The 14,280-nt window shown below is 39.8% G+C and overlaps 1 protein-coding gene across 1 annotated transcript in view; it reads left to right on the forward strand.

The window, feature by feature from the left end:
• The first annotated feature begins 940 nt into the window (after window positions 1-940).
• The window catches only part of VWA8 (von Willebrand factor A domain containing 8), a 374,773-nt gene continuing 361,433 nt past the window's right edge, over window positions 941-14,280 (forward strand). Inside the window, exons 1-4 of the mRNA XM_047074862.1 lie at window positions 941-1,086; window positions 1,955-2,690; window positions 2,836-3,056; window positions 3,554-3,666. Of these exons, the coding sequence (XP_046930818.1) occupies window positions 941-1,086; window positions 1,955-2,690; window positions 2,836-3,056; window positions 3,554-3,666 (1,216 nt within the window). The remainder of the gene's footprint in view (window positions 1,087-1,954; window positions 2,691-2,835; window positions 3,057-3,553; window positions 3,667-14,280) is intronic.

Consider the following 14,280-nt stretch of genomic DNA (forward strand, 5'->3'; position numbering starts at 1 on the left):
TTCATTTTCCCATTTCCTGGAGGTTAATATGTAAACTCTTTCACCTCACATACAATATGGCCCCAATTTCTCTTTCCAGGCTCATCTCTACCAACTTTTATGTACTTGACCTCCAGACACAGTGAATCACTGATTCTCAGTCTTGCCATGTATATCCAGCTTTCTGTACCTTTGTCAATGCTTTTCCTACTGCCAGATATGACTTGCCCTTTTCTCCACTTGAAAAGATCTCAACTATCCTTCAAGACCCATTTTAATCATTAAATTCTCTGTGAAACCTCACTGACCTCTCCCTGGTGAAGCACTCTAGCCCAGAGTACCTTGAGTCTAAACATCCTAAACATGTAGTATCCTACACATTGTATTATAACTCATTTGTGTATTTGTCTTCTTCACTTGATGTGAGCCCATGACTACATAGTACCCAGAAGGGTACCATTTATACCACAGTTGCTTGAAAAATGTTGTTTGTAAACCTGTATTGATTTCCCCATTGCCTCGACTCCAAGAGCTTTTAGCACTTTGCTAAATTACCTTACATTGTTTTTCTACTGTTTCAAGTGTGCACTGGATTCCAGTAAGATTAAGTAGAGATGTCCTAATCAAGGAACTTAATTTCTCCAGCCTCAGTTTCTTCACCTATGAAACAGGATAGATAATAAAGGCCTGTGTGAAATGAAGTAATGCTTTGAAGTATTTAGCATAATACCTGGCACAGTATGAACTCAAAGTGGGAAAAACATTTCATAAACTCCTACATCTTACATTTCTGTCCTTTTCTCCTAGCAGTCTCATAGGGCTGTAGTGAAGATTACAGGAGAACATGCATATGAAACCATGTTGCAATGTACTATGCAAACATTTACCTTGATTTTCAGCCCCTTAACTAGGTTAGAAGCCTGTTTCAGCCTTCACCCTTTAGGTCCAAGGCCTCGACAAGATGCACAAAGCCTTATCCAGCACTGTTGTTCTTTTACAGACACCCATCACCTCTCAGCACCTGTCACAGGGTTATGACACGGCAGGTGCTCAATATAGATTTTCAGATAGGGACAACTCCAGAATTACCAAGGCCTCTAACTGCAAGTGAAGCCCTCTGCATTCTTTTGGTTTGCTGTTGGTTTGGAGTAACCTGATTTAAACATTTTGCGTTGGCCAATTCACTCCTGACATTTTGGAGATGCTGTGGAGACATTTGGAGATATTAGGCTTAGTCTGCTTTGTGGTAGGACCTCTTCTGCCTTTGGCATGTGTGACAGGGAGTCAGCTTTAACCAGTGTCCTACTTTTTTCTCTTACTAACGACATAAATTATGTTTATATAACACTTCCACCGCAGAATGACTGAACAAGTACTTGATTTGGGTCCTTTCTGACATTTTGACAATTTGTATAAATCACCAAGATGTGAGTTTTGCCTTTAAAATACAAGACAACAGGGGCGCCTGGGTGGCTCAGTCGGTTAAGCTTCCCACTTCGGCTCAGGTCATGATCTCATGATCCGTGAGTTCGAGCCCCGCGTTGGGCTCTGTGCTGACAGCTCAGAGCCTGGAGCCTGTTTCAGATTCTGTGTCTCCCTCTCTCTGACCCTCCCCCATTCATGCTCTGTCTCTCTCTCTGTCTCAAAATTACATAAACGTTAAAAAAAATTTAAAAAAAATACAAGACAACAAGCATACAGGGGAAAAAAAAAGATAAAGGACAAGGCTTTCAAATGCTGTATGGAAACACAGGTATGGTTACAATGCATGGAAATAGGTGAGAGTTCCCACAATCTCCAGGGTACGGACTCAATTTCTGAAAAGGATTTGAAGCAGCCTACAGGAAAAGGGCAATATAATAAGACTGGGCCATTAACCAAGAAAGGAAGGGAAGACTTGGTAAAAGCATCTGAAGAGTCACACCATTAAACAGTCCTAGTACCTGGGGGCATTTCCTGAACTCCGAGTTCACAGGACTACAGGGGAACGACTGGAAGCCGGCCTGGTGAAGCCAGGTGAACCCGCACCAGAGCCAAGTCCCCCCAGCTCCGCCGCAGAGGCACCCGGGCGGCCTGTAGGACTCAGCGCTCAGCCGCACCTGCTCCGGGTCGTCCCTCGGCGGCGGGTGCGGGCTTCTCGGGCTCCCTCGGTCCGCTTGGGGTCCGGCCGGCCCGAGACTGCCGAGCCGGCCGCGCCGGGGGAAGGAGTTTCCGGCGGACGCAGCGCGGAGCCGCTTCCTGTCCCGCTCGCCGCGCCGCCTCACTCTGCCCGTCCCGGACGCGGCTCGCTCGGGACCCGCTCCCCTGCCCCGGCAACACGTCCGGCCCCATGCAGTCCCGGCTTCTGCTCCTCGGGGCGCCCGGCGGCCACGGCGGCCCGGCCGCGCGGCGCATGCGGCTGCTCCTGCGGCAGGTGGTGCGGGGCAGGCCCGGCGGAGACGGGTGCGGGTCGGAGGTCAGACTGCTGCATGCCGGGGCGGGGGCCGACACAGGTAACCCCGGGACGTCCCCGCCGCCCCTGCGGTCTGTGCGGGGCCCCTGCGGTCCTCTGCACCCCACTCCCTCCTGCTTCGCTTGGGAAGGAGCGCCGCGCGGGAAGCCAAGACATAAGACATTCTAGTTTCCACCTCGCGGCTAACTGCTGTGTATCGCGAGGCAAGGCGCTTGCACTCTCTGGGCCTCATTCTGTAGTCCGAGGGATCTGGGCTAAGGTTTATGAAGACCTGGAATAGTGCATTCGCCTCCCCCCTCCGCTGCTTTTATCCCTGGGATGCTGATTTGGACTACAGTACACGCTGGGGTTTAATGCAGGAGCCCTCAGAAATTGTTGAAACCTGGGATTGACCTTGCTCTCAGAGTGTCAAGGGCCTGGAAGCCAGTCTGTGTCACGTTCCAACCAGGGCTAGTGGCGGCTTAGAAGTGTATGTTCTCGCCAAGGATCCCATCGTTAACAGTGTTTTAAATGTATACGCAAGCCTTTCTGAATTTTCCAGGAGTTTTCCTTTCCCAAAGTGTTCACATCTTATTAGAGCTGAAAATCACAACTTAATTTTAAAACTCCTGATTGTACCAATGAGGTAATTTAGACCCAGAAGGGAAAACTGGCTTGCAGTAGATCACACAGCTAGTGACTGCTTTAGAATCACGTGTCTGATTTCTCAACTCAGCCTTTTTTTTTTTTTTTTTTCCCTTTTGGTTATACTAGAGCTGGTTTTCAGAATCTTTTTTTGTTACATGCTGCAGTTAGAGCATTTGTGCTGGTTAAGGGGAAGGATGTATGTTGTTGGCTGTTCTTGAATGGCAAAGTGATTCTAGGCAAGATTTTGTCAGTGTCATTGCTGCTTAGAATACCAGACGTTTTTACTTGGAAGTTGTAGGTTTCATTGTTCTTGCAAAGACTGGCCCCAATAATTTTCCTTGCCAGGTTTAGGTCCCGTATGTTCCATCCATTCATTCATTTACTGAACAAATTTTTTTTTTTCGTTTTGTGATTTCAAATTTTGCTCCTTTACCAGTTATTGTGACTATTGTGATATTAAGAGTTTTTTGTTTGTTTGTTGCTTCTTTGTCCTAGAAAGCAGGGAGGACAAGGGTGGAAGTGCAGCATAATCTGTAACTTGGGCTTTGGAGTTAAACAGTATGGGTTGGAGTCCATTTCTGCACCATCTGGATATGGAGATCTGAGGGGTGGGTTGCTTAATTTTGTGTCCCAGTTTTCTTAAATGAGGATAAAAAGAGTATATTTGATAGGATTATTATGAGGATTTAATTAGTTCATATAATTCCTGGCACATGTTAACATTCAATGAAAGTTAGCTTATTATTCTTAGTATATATATTTTTAGCTATGGGAGAGTTGTTCTGTTTCCTTGGCTTAGATGAAATGAAACCAGTTACTTTAGGTTTAAAACTATCAGCTAGCTGGCTAGGCATACGGGAAAAAGTTAAGTCATATGACCTTTAAAAAAATTGGTCTTTGTACATGAATAATACGTGGTGATTATAAAAACATTAAAACTGTCCTCAACATTATGTCCAACAAATCAAAGTACAGGCTTTGCTTAAAATGTGAGACTCATGAACACATTATAGGCAACATATTAACTTCTTAGACTTAGTCATTGACTGTTAGAATCAGACCACAAGGAGTAAATTGTGCTAAACTTACTTGCCTTGCTGTTGCAAAGATGCCCAATGTTGTAGGTGTGAAGACTGAGTAAATTCATTTGGAACCTTATGAGAGATCTGGACTCTATTAAGAACAGCTGAGAGCCAGGTAAATTGGAGGCAAGCTCTTGGCTACCCTGGGACATAATGTTGGTCATAAAGGTTGGAGTGTCTCATTTTGAACCAGAGGTCATAGATAGACAAAATAAAAGCCACAAATAGCACTGTGATGTAATGAATTACAATTTAGATTGGAAAGATGCTCCCAGCTGCATATACACATGTGACCAGTAACTCATCTCTGCATGTAATTGACCTTGCTTCCTTGTAGATTGGAAAAAGAGCATTGGGGTACATAAGCAGTAGATTCATGTTCTATGCTGTTCTTATCTTTCCTGGACTGTATGTATGTCTTATTTATCTTTATATTCCTTTGGTACCTGTCAACACTTTGTATCGTGTTGACATGATACAAGCACTCAGTGACTTATAATACTAAAATTCATACAGAGAAGGAAACCAGGTACTTTAGGTTTAAAACTATCAGAGTTTTAACTATTTCCTTCCAGGAGAGGCTGGAATTGCCTTGTTGGCTTTCAAGATAGGAGCTTTATAAAGCCTGGTAAAGAAGAGAGGGTCATTTATGTTAAAAAAAAAAAAAATCCCAAAACCCACTGCCTTTTGTCCTTTGCTATTGGATAGTTTTAAGTATCGATAATTTGTAAATTCTTTGTATCTCTTTATGCTTCAATTGGTAGTGTTGTCTCTTAGTTTTAGGAACAAAGAGGCTTACAAGGAGGTTAGCTACTGCAAAGAATTTTCAATAAAGATTATTGTAGGGTTTCACAGATGGAGGCAAGTAAATTGGCTCAGTGGAACTCTGACAGTAAACTGTTTAGATATACCATGGAGCAGGCTCAAATGATAAACCTGGAAGCATAACTCTGTGTAATCCACCATGACATGTTTAGTGCTGTCATTTAACACCATTGTTATTAAAGGGACTCTGGTTTATCTTTTATGACTTTTGTATATTAATACATTTGATAAAGGAATCTTTAAAAATACTTTTTGTATAAGAAATTGTGTTCATTGTTGAAAAGTAAAGTGCAGACAAATCCCCTGAGATATAATCTCCCATTCAAAGTCATCATTGTCAACTTTATGGTGTTAATATTATCAGATTTTGTGAAATACATATATTTGTACAACTGCACATTTCTTTTTTAAAAATAGGATCATGTATTTTTTATAATTCTCACTTAACCATTATTGTAACATATTAACAAAGTGGTAAATATTGCTACACGTGTTCATTTTAAGTAGATCCTAAAGTCATATATTTATTCATATAATTTGTTTTACCAGTTTTTCATTGTTGGACATTCAGGTTGCCTACTTTTCTATTTTTTTTTTTAAAGAAATCTCTACACCCAATGTGGGGTTCAAACTCATGACCCTGAGATTAGGAGTTGGATGCTCTACTGACCTGAGCCAGCCAGGTGCCACAGGTTGTCTGTTTTTAAATATATAAAAAGTGCAATAGACATCCACCCATAATGCATTTTGTTGTGATTTTATTCCAGAGCTACAATAGAAGTAATGACTTTGGGGAGGGGAAATAGAGAACTCCTGCTTCATGAAGAATACAGTGTAAAGGGAAAAACTACATTATGATGGTTCAGGTCTTAGCTCTGTATTTACTAGGTATTGAACTTTGGGAAAATTATTAACTACTTTAAACTTGCAGTAGGCTATTTTGACCCTGAGGACATTGTGACCCTTCTATATTAAAGCATTTAGCAGTAAAATCCCAAAGCAATTGTAACTTAATAAATTATTGGGAAGACCCGTGTTAGGAACATGCCGACTAATCTGGAAATTGCTGATATATTTGGTTTTCTCTTGGGTCTAAGTTTTGTATTAAAAAAAGTGGTGACACTAAACCAGTGCTTTTTAACCAAGAGTGATTGCCTTCCCCCAGGGGAAAATGTGCATAGAAAAACATGGTGATGGGTTCACATAGGTGGGAGATCTAATGGTTTCAAGCTAGATGTAGGATGTTCAAGCGTCTTTAGGGCTTGGACCCTCTCTGCCCTTCCCCGTGGTCCCCTCCCTCCCCCCCCCCCCCCGCCTCCTTTCTACTCTCCATTTGTTGGATTTTATTTTTGCTGTATTGGTTTCAACATCTGTTGGGATTTCTTCAAGTGGTAGCAATGATAGCCTTACTGACAGCCCCAGATTTTGATGGTCCTTACACTTCACACTGTTAGAAAAAGAGGGGGATGCCTGGGTGGCTCAGTTGGTTAAGCAACTTCGGCTCAGGTCATGATCTCACTGTTTGTGGGTTCGAGCCCCACATCGGGCTCTGTGCTGACAGCTCAGAGCCTGGAGCCTGCTTCGGATTCTGTCTCCCTCTCTCTCTGCCCCTCCCCGGCTCACACTCTGTCTGTCCACCTCTCTCTCAAAAATGAACATTAAGAAAAAATTTAAAGAGAGAAAGAACATCTTTTCCTTGAGCTCTGACAAAAATCCTTGTGAGAACTCTTACTGGCCAAGCCTGGATCATGTGTCCATCTCTAAAACAATCACTGTGGCCAGAGAGTGGAATATTCTGACAAGTTTGTGCAGGATATTCACTTCTGGAGGTTTTGGTGCAGGGATAAAGGTTGGGATTAATGGTATAAACTCTACCCAAACCAGATGGGATGGGTTCTCCACTGGATAGAGGGATTCTGTTGTCAAAAGGGAAAGAATATTGAGTAGGTAAAACAAAACAGCTGTCTACTAAAACTCAAGTGTGTAATATCCAAAGGGGTTTTACAAGAATAAGTGTTATTTAGAATACACTATTGGGGCGCCTGGGTGGCTTAGCGTCTGACTTTGGCTCAGGTCATGATCTCGCGGTTTGAGTTCGGGTCCCATGTCAAGCTCTGAGACTGGAGGCTGCTTCCGATTCTGTGTCTCTCTCTCTGCCTCCTCTGCTCACACACTCTCTCTCTCAAAATAAATAAATATTAAAAAAAATAAAATACACTATTAATTATTATTTGAATATAGAGATTATTTTCCTATAAACCTTTGGGAAATTCCTTTAAAGTAGGATGATTGCAAGTGATAAAATCAAACCTTATTACTTTAAATGAACCTTAAAGTTAATTTCATTTGGAAGGTTTTATCTTTTGGATTCTTTTCAGGGCTTTTAATTTTCAAATCGATACTCCATGCCTGAATAAAACACATATCAGTTTATTGGTGGTAGTATTTGTGTGAGAGTTTGTATGCTGTATACAGGGATTTAAGTAATCTTAGTTACATGTGGTTGCTTTTTTGCATTATTTGTAATAAATGTAATTAAGTGTTAAGCAGTATATTCTATAACAATCTGTACTTATTTGTTAACCCATTCTAGTTATTCTAGTAGTTTCCATTATGAGTATCTTATATCATTAGCTACAGTGTCTAAAAAGATGATTGTATTTAACCAAAATAGTGTATTTGAAGAAAGGTATACCTTAGTTTCTTCTAAGTTGTATTACCTATTGTGTTATATAAGTATTTTCACTTCCCTTTAGAGTCATACTTACACTACTTCATTTAAATCAAGTCTTTACAAATGACTTGATTTCTGAGCTTTTTGAAAGATAGGCTGTTCTCAGTGCAGAAAATCAGTGATCTAGGGCTTAAAACAACACTTAATTAAGAAAACAGTATTTAATTAAAAGCTATATTCATTCACGTATTCATTTACCAAACATTTCTTGAATACCCAGTTGGTTTAAGATATTATTTTTGGCTCTTACAAAGGTACAAAGGTGATTAAAACATAGGCCCTGCCCGCAAAATGCTACACTTTTACAGACTGAACAGTGGTCTTCAAAAATTTTCACACTTACCTCCTCAAAGGATTTTGAAAATATGTATTCCTTTTATATTTTGAAGTTGATATCTAGAAATTTTCCTGAAAAGAATAAATAATTGCAGAGTACAGTGTTTCCAGTGTGTTGTAAATATTGACATTTAAAATAAAAACTTTTAACAGTCTTGAAAGTGTATCTTTTAAGTGAAATTAGAATATCCTAGTAATATGTTAGCCACTATCTCTGTTTGGAAAAATAGATTAAAAAGCTCATGTTTAACTATCAGGAAGCTCATGTTACTTTTTTTTTTTATCTCCTTGAATTTATATTTCAATTACCACTACTCATCATAATTTTATCTTAATATTTTTACTCTTAAAATGTTTTATCTTTAGATTTCTCTGCACAAAAATGTTTAAGTGTTAAAACATATCTATCACTACAATTATTAAAGCATAATTGTTCAAAAGAACATCAATATGTTTCAAATTTCTTAAAAAAATGTAAAATTTTGTGGAAATGTACCTGTCAACAACATGAGTGGTGCTTTTCCCCAGTTAAATATTAATGTAATTAATAGCTCCTAATTGAGTACTAATTTTGCTGCAATGTATATAATTTTGATATAGGAATATCACTCCGTTCTTTACAGACTTTTTATATATGAGCCAAAAGTAATATGTTGATTAATTATCAAAAATGTTATTTTTAGTGGTCTATCAACTGACAACTTGATTATAGCCTTTTCAGTTTTGTTCATAGCCAATAATTGGAAACCACTTGACTGGCAGGTAGAGTCACTGACCTAACCAGCCAGTACCATCACTCTGCCTCAATTTCTGTAAGATTCACTAAAAAGCTTTACCAAAATTTATCAAAAGGTTATGGTTTTTTCCTCATGTAGAGGCTGCTTGTTTAATGTACTCAGAAAAGAGGTGATAAAATGAACCCTTCATTCAGTATACCTTTGCCAGTATAGTATTTGAGAAAATGCTTTTATCATGTTTAAATACTTTTTTGTTTAATATATGAAATTTATTGTCAAATTGGTTTCCATACAACACCCAGTGCTCATCCCAAAAGGTGCCCTCCTCAATACCCATCACCCACCCTCCCCTCCCTCCCACCCCCCATCAACCCTCAGTTTGTTCTCAGTTTTTAAGAGTCTCTTATGCTTTGGCTCTCTTCCACTCTAACCTCTGTTGTTTTTTTTTTTCTTCCCCTCCCCCATGGGTTTCTGTTAAGTTTCTCAGGATCCACATAAGAGTGAAACCATATGGTGTCTGTCTTTCTCTGTATGGCTTATTTCACTTAGCATCACACTCTCCAGTTCCATCCATGTTGCTACAAAGGGCCATATTTCATTCTTTCTCATTGCCACGTAGTACTCCATTGTGTATATAAACCACAATTTCTTTATCCATTCATCAGTTGATGGACATTTAGGCTCTTTCCATAATTTGGCTATTGTTGAGAGTGCTGCTATAAACATTGGGGTACAAGTGCCCCTATGCATCAGTACTCCTGTATCCCTTGGGTAAATTCCTAGCAGTGCTACTGCTGGGTCATAGGGTAGGTCTATTTTTAATTTTTTGAGGAACCTCCACACTGTTTTCCAGAGTGGCTGCACCAGTTTGCATTCCCACCAACAGTGTAAGAGGGTTCCTGTTTCTCCACATCCTCTCCAGCATCTATAGTCTCCTGATTTGTTCATTTTGGCCACTCTGACTGCGTGAGGTGATATCTGAGTGTGGTTTTGATTTGTATTTCCCTGATGAGGAGCGACGTTGAGCATCTTTTCATGTGCCTCTTGGCCATCCGGATGTCTTCTTTAGAGAAGTGTCTTTTCATGTTTTCTGCCCATTTCTTCACTGGATTATTTGTTTTTTGGGTGTGGAGTTTGGTGAGCTTTTTATAGATTTTGGATACTAGCCCTTTGTCTGATATGTCATTTGCAAATATCTTTTCCCATTCCGTTGGTTGCCTTTTAGTTTTGTTGATTGTTTCCTTTGCTGTGCAGAAGCTTTTTATCTTCATGAGGTCCCAATAGTTCATTTTTGCTTTTAATTCCCTTGCTTTTGGGAATGCGTCAAGTAAGAAATTGCTGCGGCTGAGGTCAGAGAGGTCTTTTCCTGCTTTCTCCTCTAGGGTTTTGATGGTTTCCTGTCTCACATTGAGGTCCTTTATCCATTTTGAGTTTATTTTTGTAAATGGTGTGAGAAAGTGGTCTAGTTTCAACCTTCTGCATGTTGCTGTCCAGTTCTCCCAGCACCATTTGTTAAAGAGACTGTCTTTTTTCCATTGGATATTCTTTCCTGCTTTGTCAAAGATTAGTTAGCCATACCCTTGTGGGTCTAGTTCTGGGGTTTCTATTCTATTCCATTGGTCTATGTGTCTGTTTTTGTGCCAATACCATGCTGTCTTGATGATGACAGCTTTGTAGTAGAGGCTAAAGTCTGGGATTGTGATGCCTCCTGCTTTGGTCTACTTCAAAATTACTTTGGCTATTCGGGGCCTTTTGTGGTTCCATATGAATTTTAGGATTGCTTGTTCTAGCTTTGAGAAGAATGCTGGTGCAATTTTGATTGGGATTGCATTGAATGTGTAGATAGCTTTGGGTAGTATTGACATTTTAACAATATTTATTCTTCCAACCCATGAGCATGGGATGTTTTTCCATTTCTTTATATCTTCTTCAATTTTCTTCATAAGCTTTCTATAGTTTGCAGCATACAGATCTTGTACATCTTTGGTTAGATTTATTCGTACGTATTTTATGCTTCTTGGTGCAGTTGTGAATGGGATCAGTTTCTTTGTCTTTCTGTTGCTTCATTATTAGTGTATAAGAATGCAACTGCTTTCTGTACATTGATTTTGTGTCCTGCAACTTTGCTGAATTCATGTATCAGTTCTAGCAGACTTTTGGTGGAGTCTATCGGGTTTTCCATGTATAATATCATGTCATCTGCAAAAAGTGAAAGCTTGACTTCATTTTTGCCAATTTTGATGCTTTTGATTTCCTTTTCTTGTCTGATTGCTGATGCTAGAACTTCCAACACTATGTTAAACAACAGCAGGGAGAGTGGACATCCTGTCGTGTTCCTGATCACAGGGGGAAAGCGCTCAGTTTTTCCCCATTGAGGATGATGTTAGCTGTGGGCTTTTCATAAATGGTTTTTATGATGTTTATGTTCCTTCTATCCCGACTTTCTTGAGGGTTTTTATTAAGAAAGGATGCTGAATTTTGTCAAATGCTTTTTCTGCATTAATTGACAGGATCATATGGTTCTTATCTTTTCTTTTATTAATGTGATGTATCATGTTGATTGATTTGCGAATGTTGAACCAGCCCTGCATCCCAGGAATGAATCCCACTTGATCATGGTGAATAATTCTTTTTATAAGCTGTTGAATTCAATTTGCTGGTATCTTATTGAGAATTTTTGCATCCATATTCATCAGGGATATTGGCCTGTAGTTTTTTTTTTACTGGGTTTCTGGGTCTCTGTCTGGTTTAGGAATCAAAGTAATACTGGCTTCATAGAATGAGTCTGGAAGTTTTCCTTCCCTTTCTATTTCTTGGAATAGCTTGAGAAGGATAGGTATTATCTCTGCTTTAAATGTCTGGTAGAATTCCCCAGGGAAGCCATCTGGTCCTGGACTCTTACTTGTTGGGAGATTTTTGATAACTGATTCAATTTCTTCGCTGGTTATGGGTCTGTTCAAGCTTTCTATTTCCTCCAGTTTGAGTTTTGGAAGTGTGTGGGTGTTTAGGAATTTGTCCATTTCTTCCAGGTTGTTGGCATATAATTTTTCATAGTATTCCCTGATAATTGCTTGTATCTCTGAGGGATTGGTTGTAATAATTCCATTTTCATTCATGATTTTATCTATTTGGGTCATCTCCCTTTTCTTTTTGAGAAGCCTGGCTAGAAGTTTATCAATTTTGTTTATTTTTTCAAAAAACCAACTCTTGGTTTCGTTGATCTGCTCTACAGTTTTTTTAGATTCTATGTTGTTTATTTCTGCTCTGATCTTTATGATTTCTCTTCTTCTGCTGGGTTTGGGGTGTCTTTGCTGCTCTGCTTCTATTTCCTTTAGGTGTGCTGTTAGATTTTGTATTTGGGATTTTTCTTGTTTCTTGAGATAGGCCTGGGTTGCAATGTATTTTCCTCTCAGGACTGCCTTCACTGCATCCCAAAGCGTTTGGATTGTTGTATTTTCATTTTCGTTTGTTTCCATATATTTAATTTCTTCTCTAATTGCCTGGTTGACCTATTCATTCTTTAGTAGGGTGTTCTTTAACCTCCATGCTTTTGGAGGTTTTCCAGACTTTTTCCTGTGGTTGATTTCAACCTTCATAGCATTGTGGTCCGAAAATATGCATGGTATGATCTCAATTCTTGTATACTTATGAAGGGCTGTTTTGTGACCCAGTATGTGATCTTTCTTGGAGAATGTTCCATGTGCACTCGAGAAGAAAGTATATTCTGTTGCTTTGGGATGCAGAGTTCTAAATATATCTGTCAAGTCCATCTGATCCAATGTCTCATTCAGGGCCCTTGTTTCTTTATTGATCATGTGTCTAGATGATCTATCCATTGTTGTAAGTGGGGTATTAAAGTCCCCTGCAATTACCACATTCTTGTCAATAAGGTTGCTTATGTTTGTGAGTAATTGTTTTATATATTTGGGGGCTCCCGTATTCGGCGCATAGACATTTATAATTGTTAGTTCTTCTTGATGGATAGACCCTGTAATGATTATATAATGCCCTTCTTCATCTCTTGTTACAGCCTTTAATTTAAAGTCTAGTTTGTCTGATATAAGTATGGCTACTCCAGCTTTCTTTTGATTTCCAGTAGCAATCTATCCAGTATGATAGATACTAGATAGATATGATCAATACTATCCAGTATGATAAATAGTTCTCCATCCCCTCACTTTCAATCTGAAAGTGTCCTCAGGTCTAAAATGAGTCTCTTGTAGACAGCAAATAGATGGGTCTTGTTTTTTTATCCATTCTGATACCCTATGTCTTTGGTTGGTGCATTTAGTCCATTTACATTCAGTGTTATTATAGAAAGATATGGGTTTAGAGTCATTGTGATGTCCATAGGTTTCATGCTTGTAGCCATGTCTCTGGTACTTTGTCTCACAGGATCCCCCTTAGGATCTCATGTAGGGCTGGTTTAGTGGTGATGAATTCCTTCAGTTTTTGTTTGGGAAGACCTTTATCTCTTCTTCTACTCTAAATGACAGATTTGCTGGATAGAGGATTCTCGGCTGCATATTTTTTCTGTTCATCACATTGAAGATTTCCTGCCATTCCTTTCTGGCCTGCCAAGTTTCAGTAGAGAGATCTGTCACTAGTCTTATCGGTCTCCCTTTATATGTTAGAGCATGTTTATCCCTGGCTGCTTTCAGAATTTTCTCTTTATCCTTGTATTTTGCCAGTTTCACTATGATATGTTGTGCAAAAGATCGATTCAAGTTATGTCTGAAGGGAGTTCTCTGTGCCTCTTGGGTTTCAATGCCTTTTTCCTTCCCCAGATCAGGGAAGTTCTAGCTATGATTTCTTCAAGTACACCTTCAGCATGTTTCCCTCTCTCTTCCTCCTCTGGAATACCAATTATGCGTAGATTATTTCTCTTTAGTACATCACTTAGTTCTCTAATTTTCCCCTCATAGTCCTGGATTTTTTTTTTATCTTTTTCTCAGCTTCTTCTTTTTCCTTAATTTTATCTTCTAGTTCACCTATTCTCTCCTCTGCTTCTTCAATCCGAGCTGTGGTCGTCTCCATTTTATTTTGCAGCTCATTAGTAGTATTTTTTTGCTCTTCCTGGCTGTTCCTGAGTGCCTTGATCTCTGTAGCAAGGGATTCTCTGCTGTCCTTTATACTGTTTTCAAGCCCAGCGATTAATTTTATGACTATTATTCTAAATTCACTTTCTGTTATATTGTTTAAATCATTTTTGATCAGTTCGTTGGCTGTCGTTATTTCCTGGAGGTTTTTTTGAGGGGAATTCGTCCGTTTCCTCATTTTGGATAGTCCCTGGAGTGGTGTGGAACTGCAGGGCACTTCCCCTGTGCTGTCTTGAATAACTTGCATTGGTGGGCAGGACCACAGTGAGACCTGATGTCTGCCCCCAGCCCACCGCTGGGGCCACAGTCAGACTGGTGTGTGCCTTCTCTTCCCCTCTCCTTGGGGCGGGATTCACTGTGGGGTGGCGTGGCCCGTCTGGGCTACTTGCACACTGACAGGCTTGTGGGA

The sequence above is a fragment of the Lynx rufus genome, unplaced genomic scaffold (assembly GCF_022079265.1).
Source record: "Lynx rufus isolate CCGP_SWC_20201006 ecotype Redwood Valley unplaced genomic scaffold, mLynRuf1.p SCAF_1, whole genome shotgun sequence".
NCBI lineage: Eukaryota > Metazoa > Chordata > Mammalia > Carnivora > Felidae > Lynx > Lynx rufus.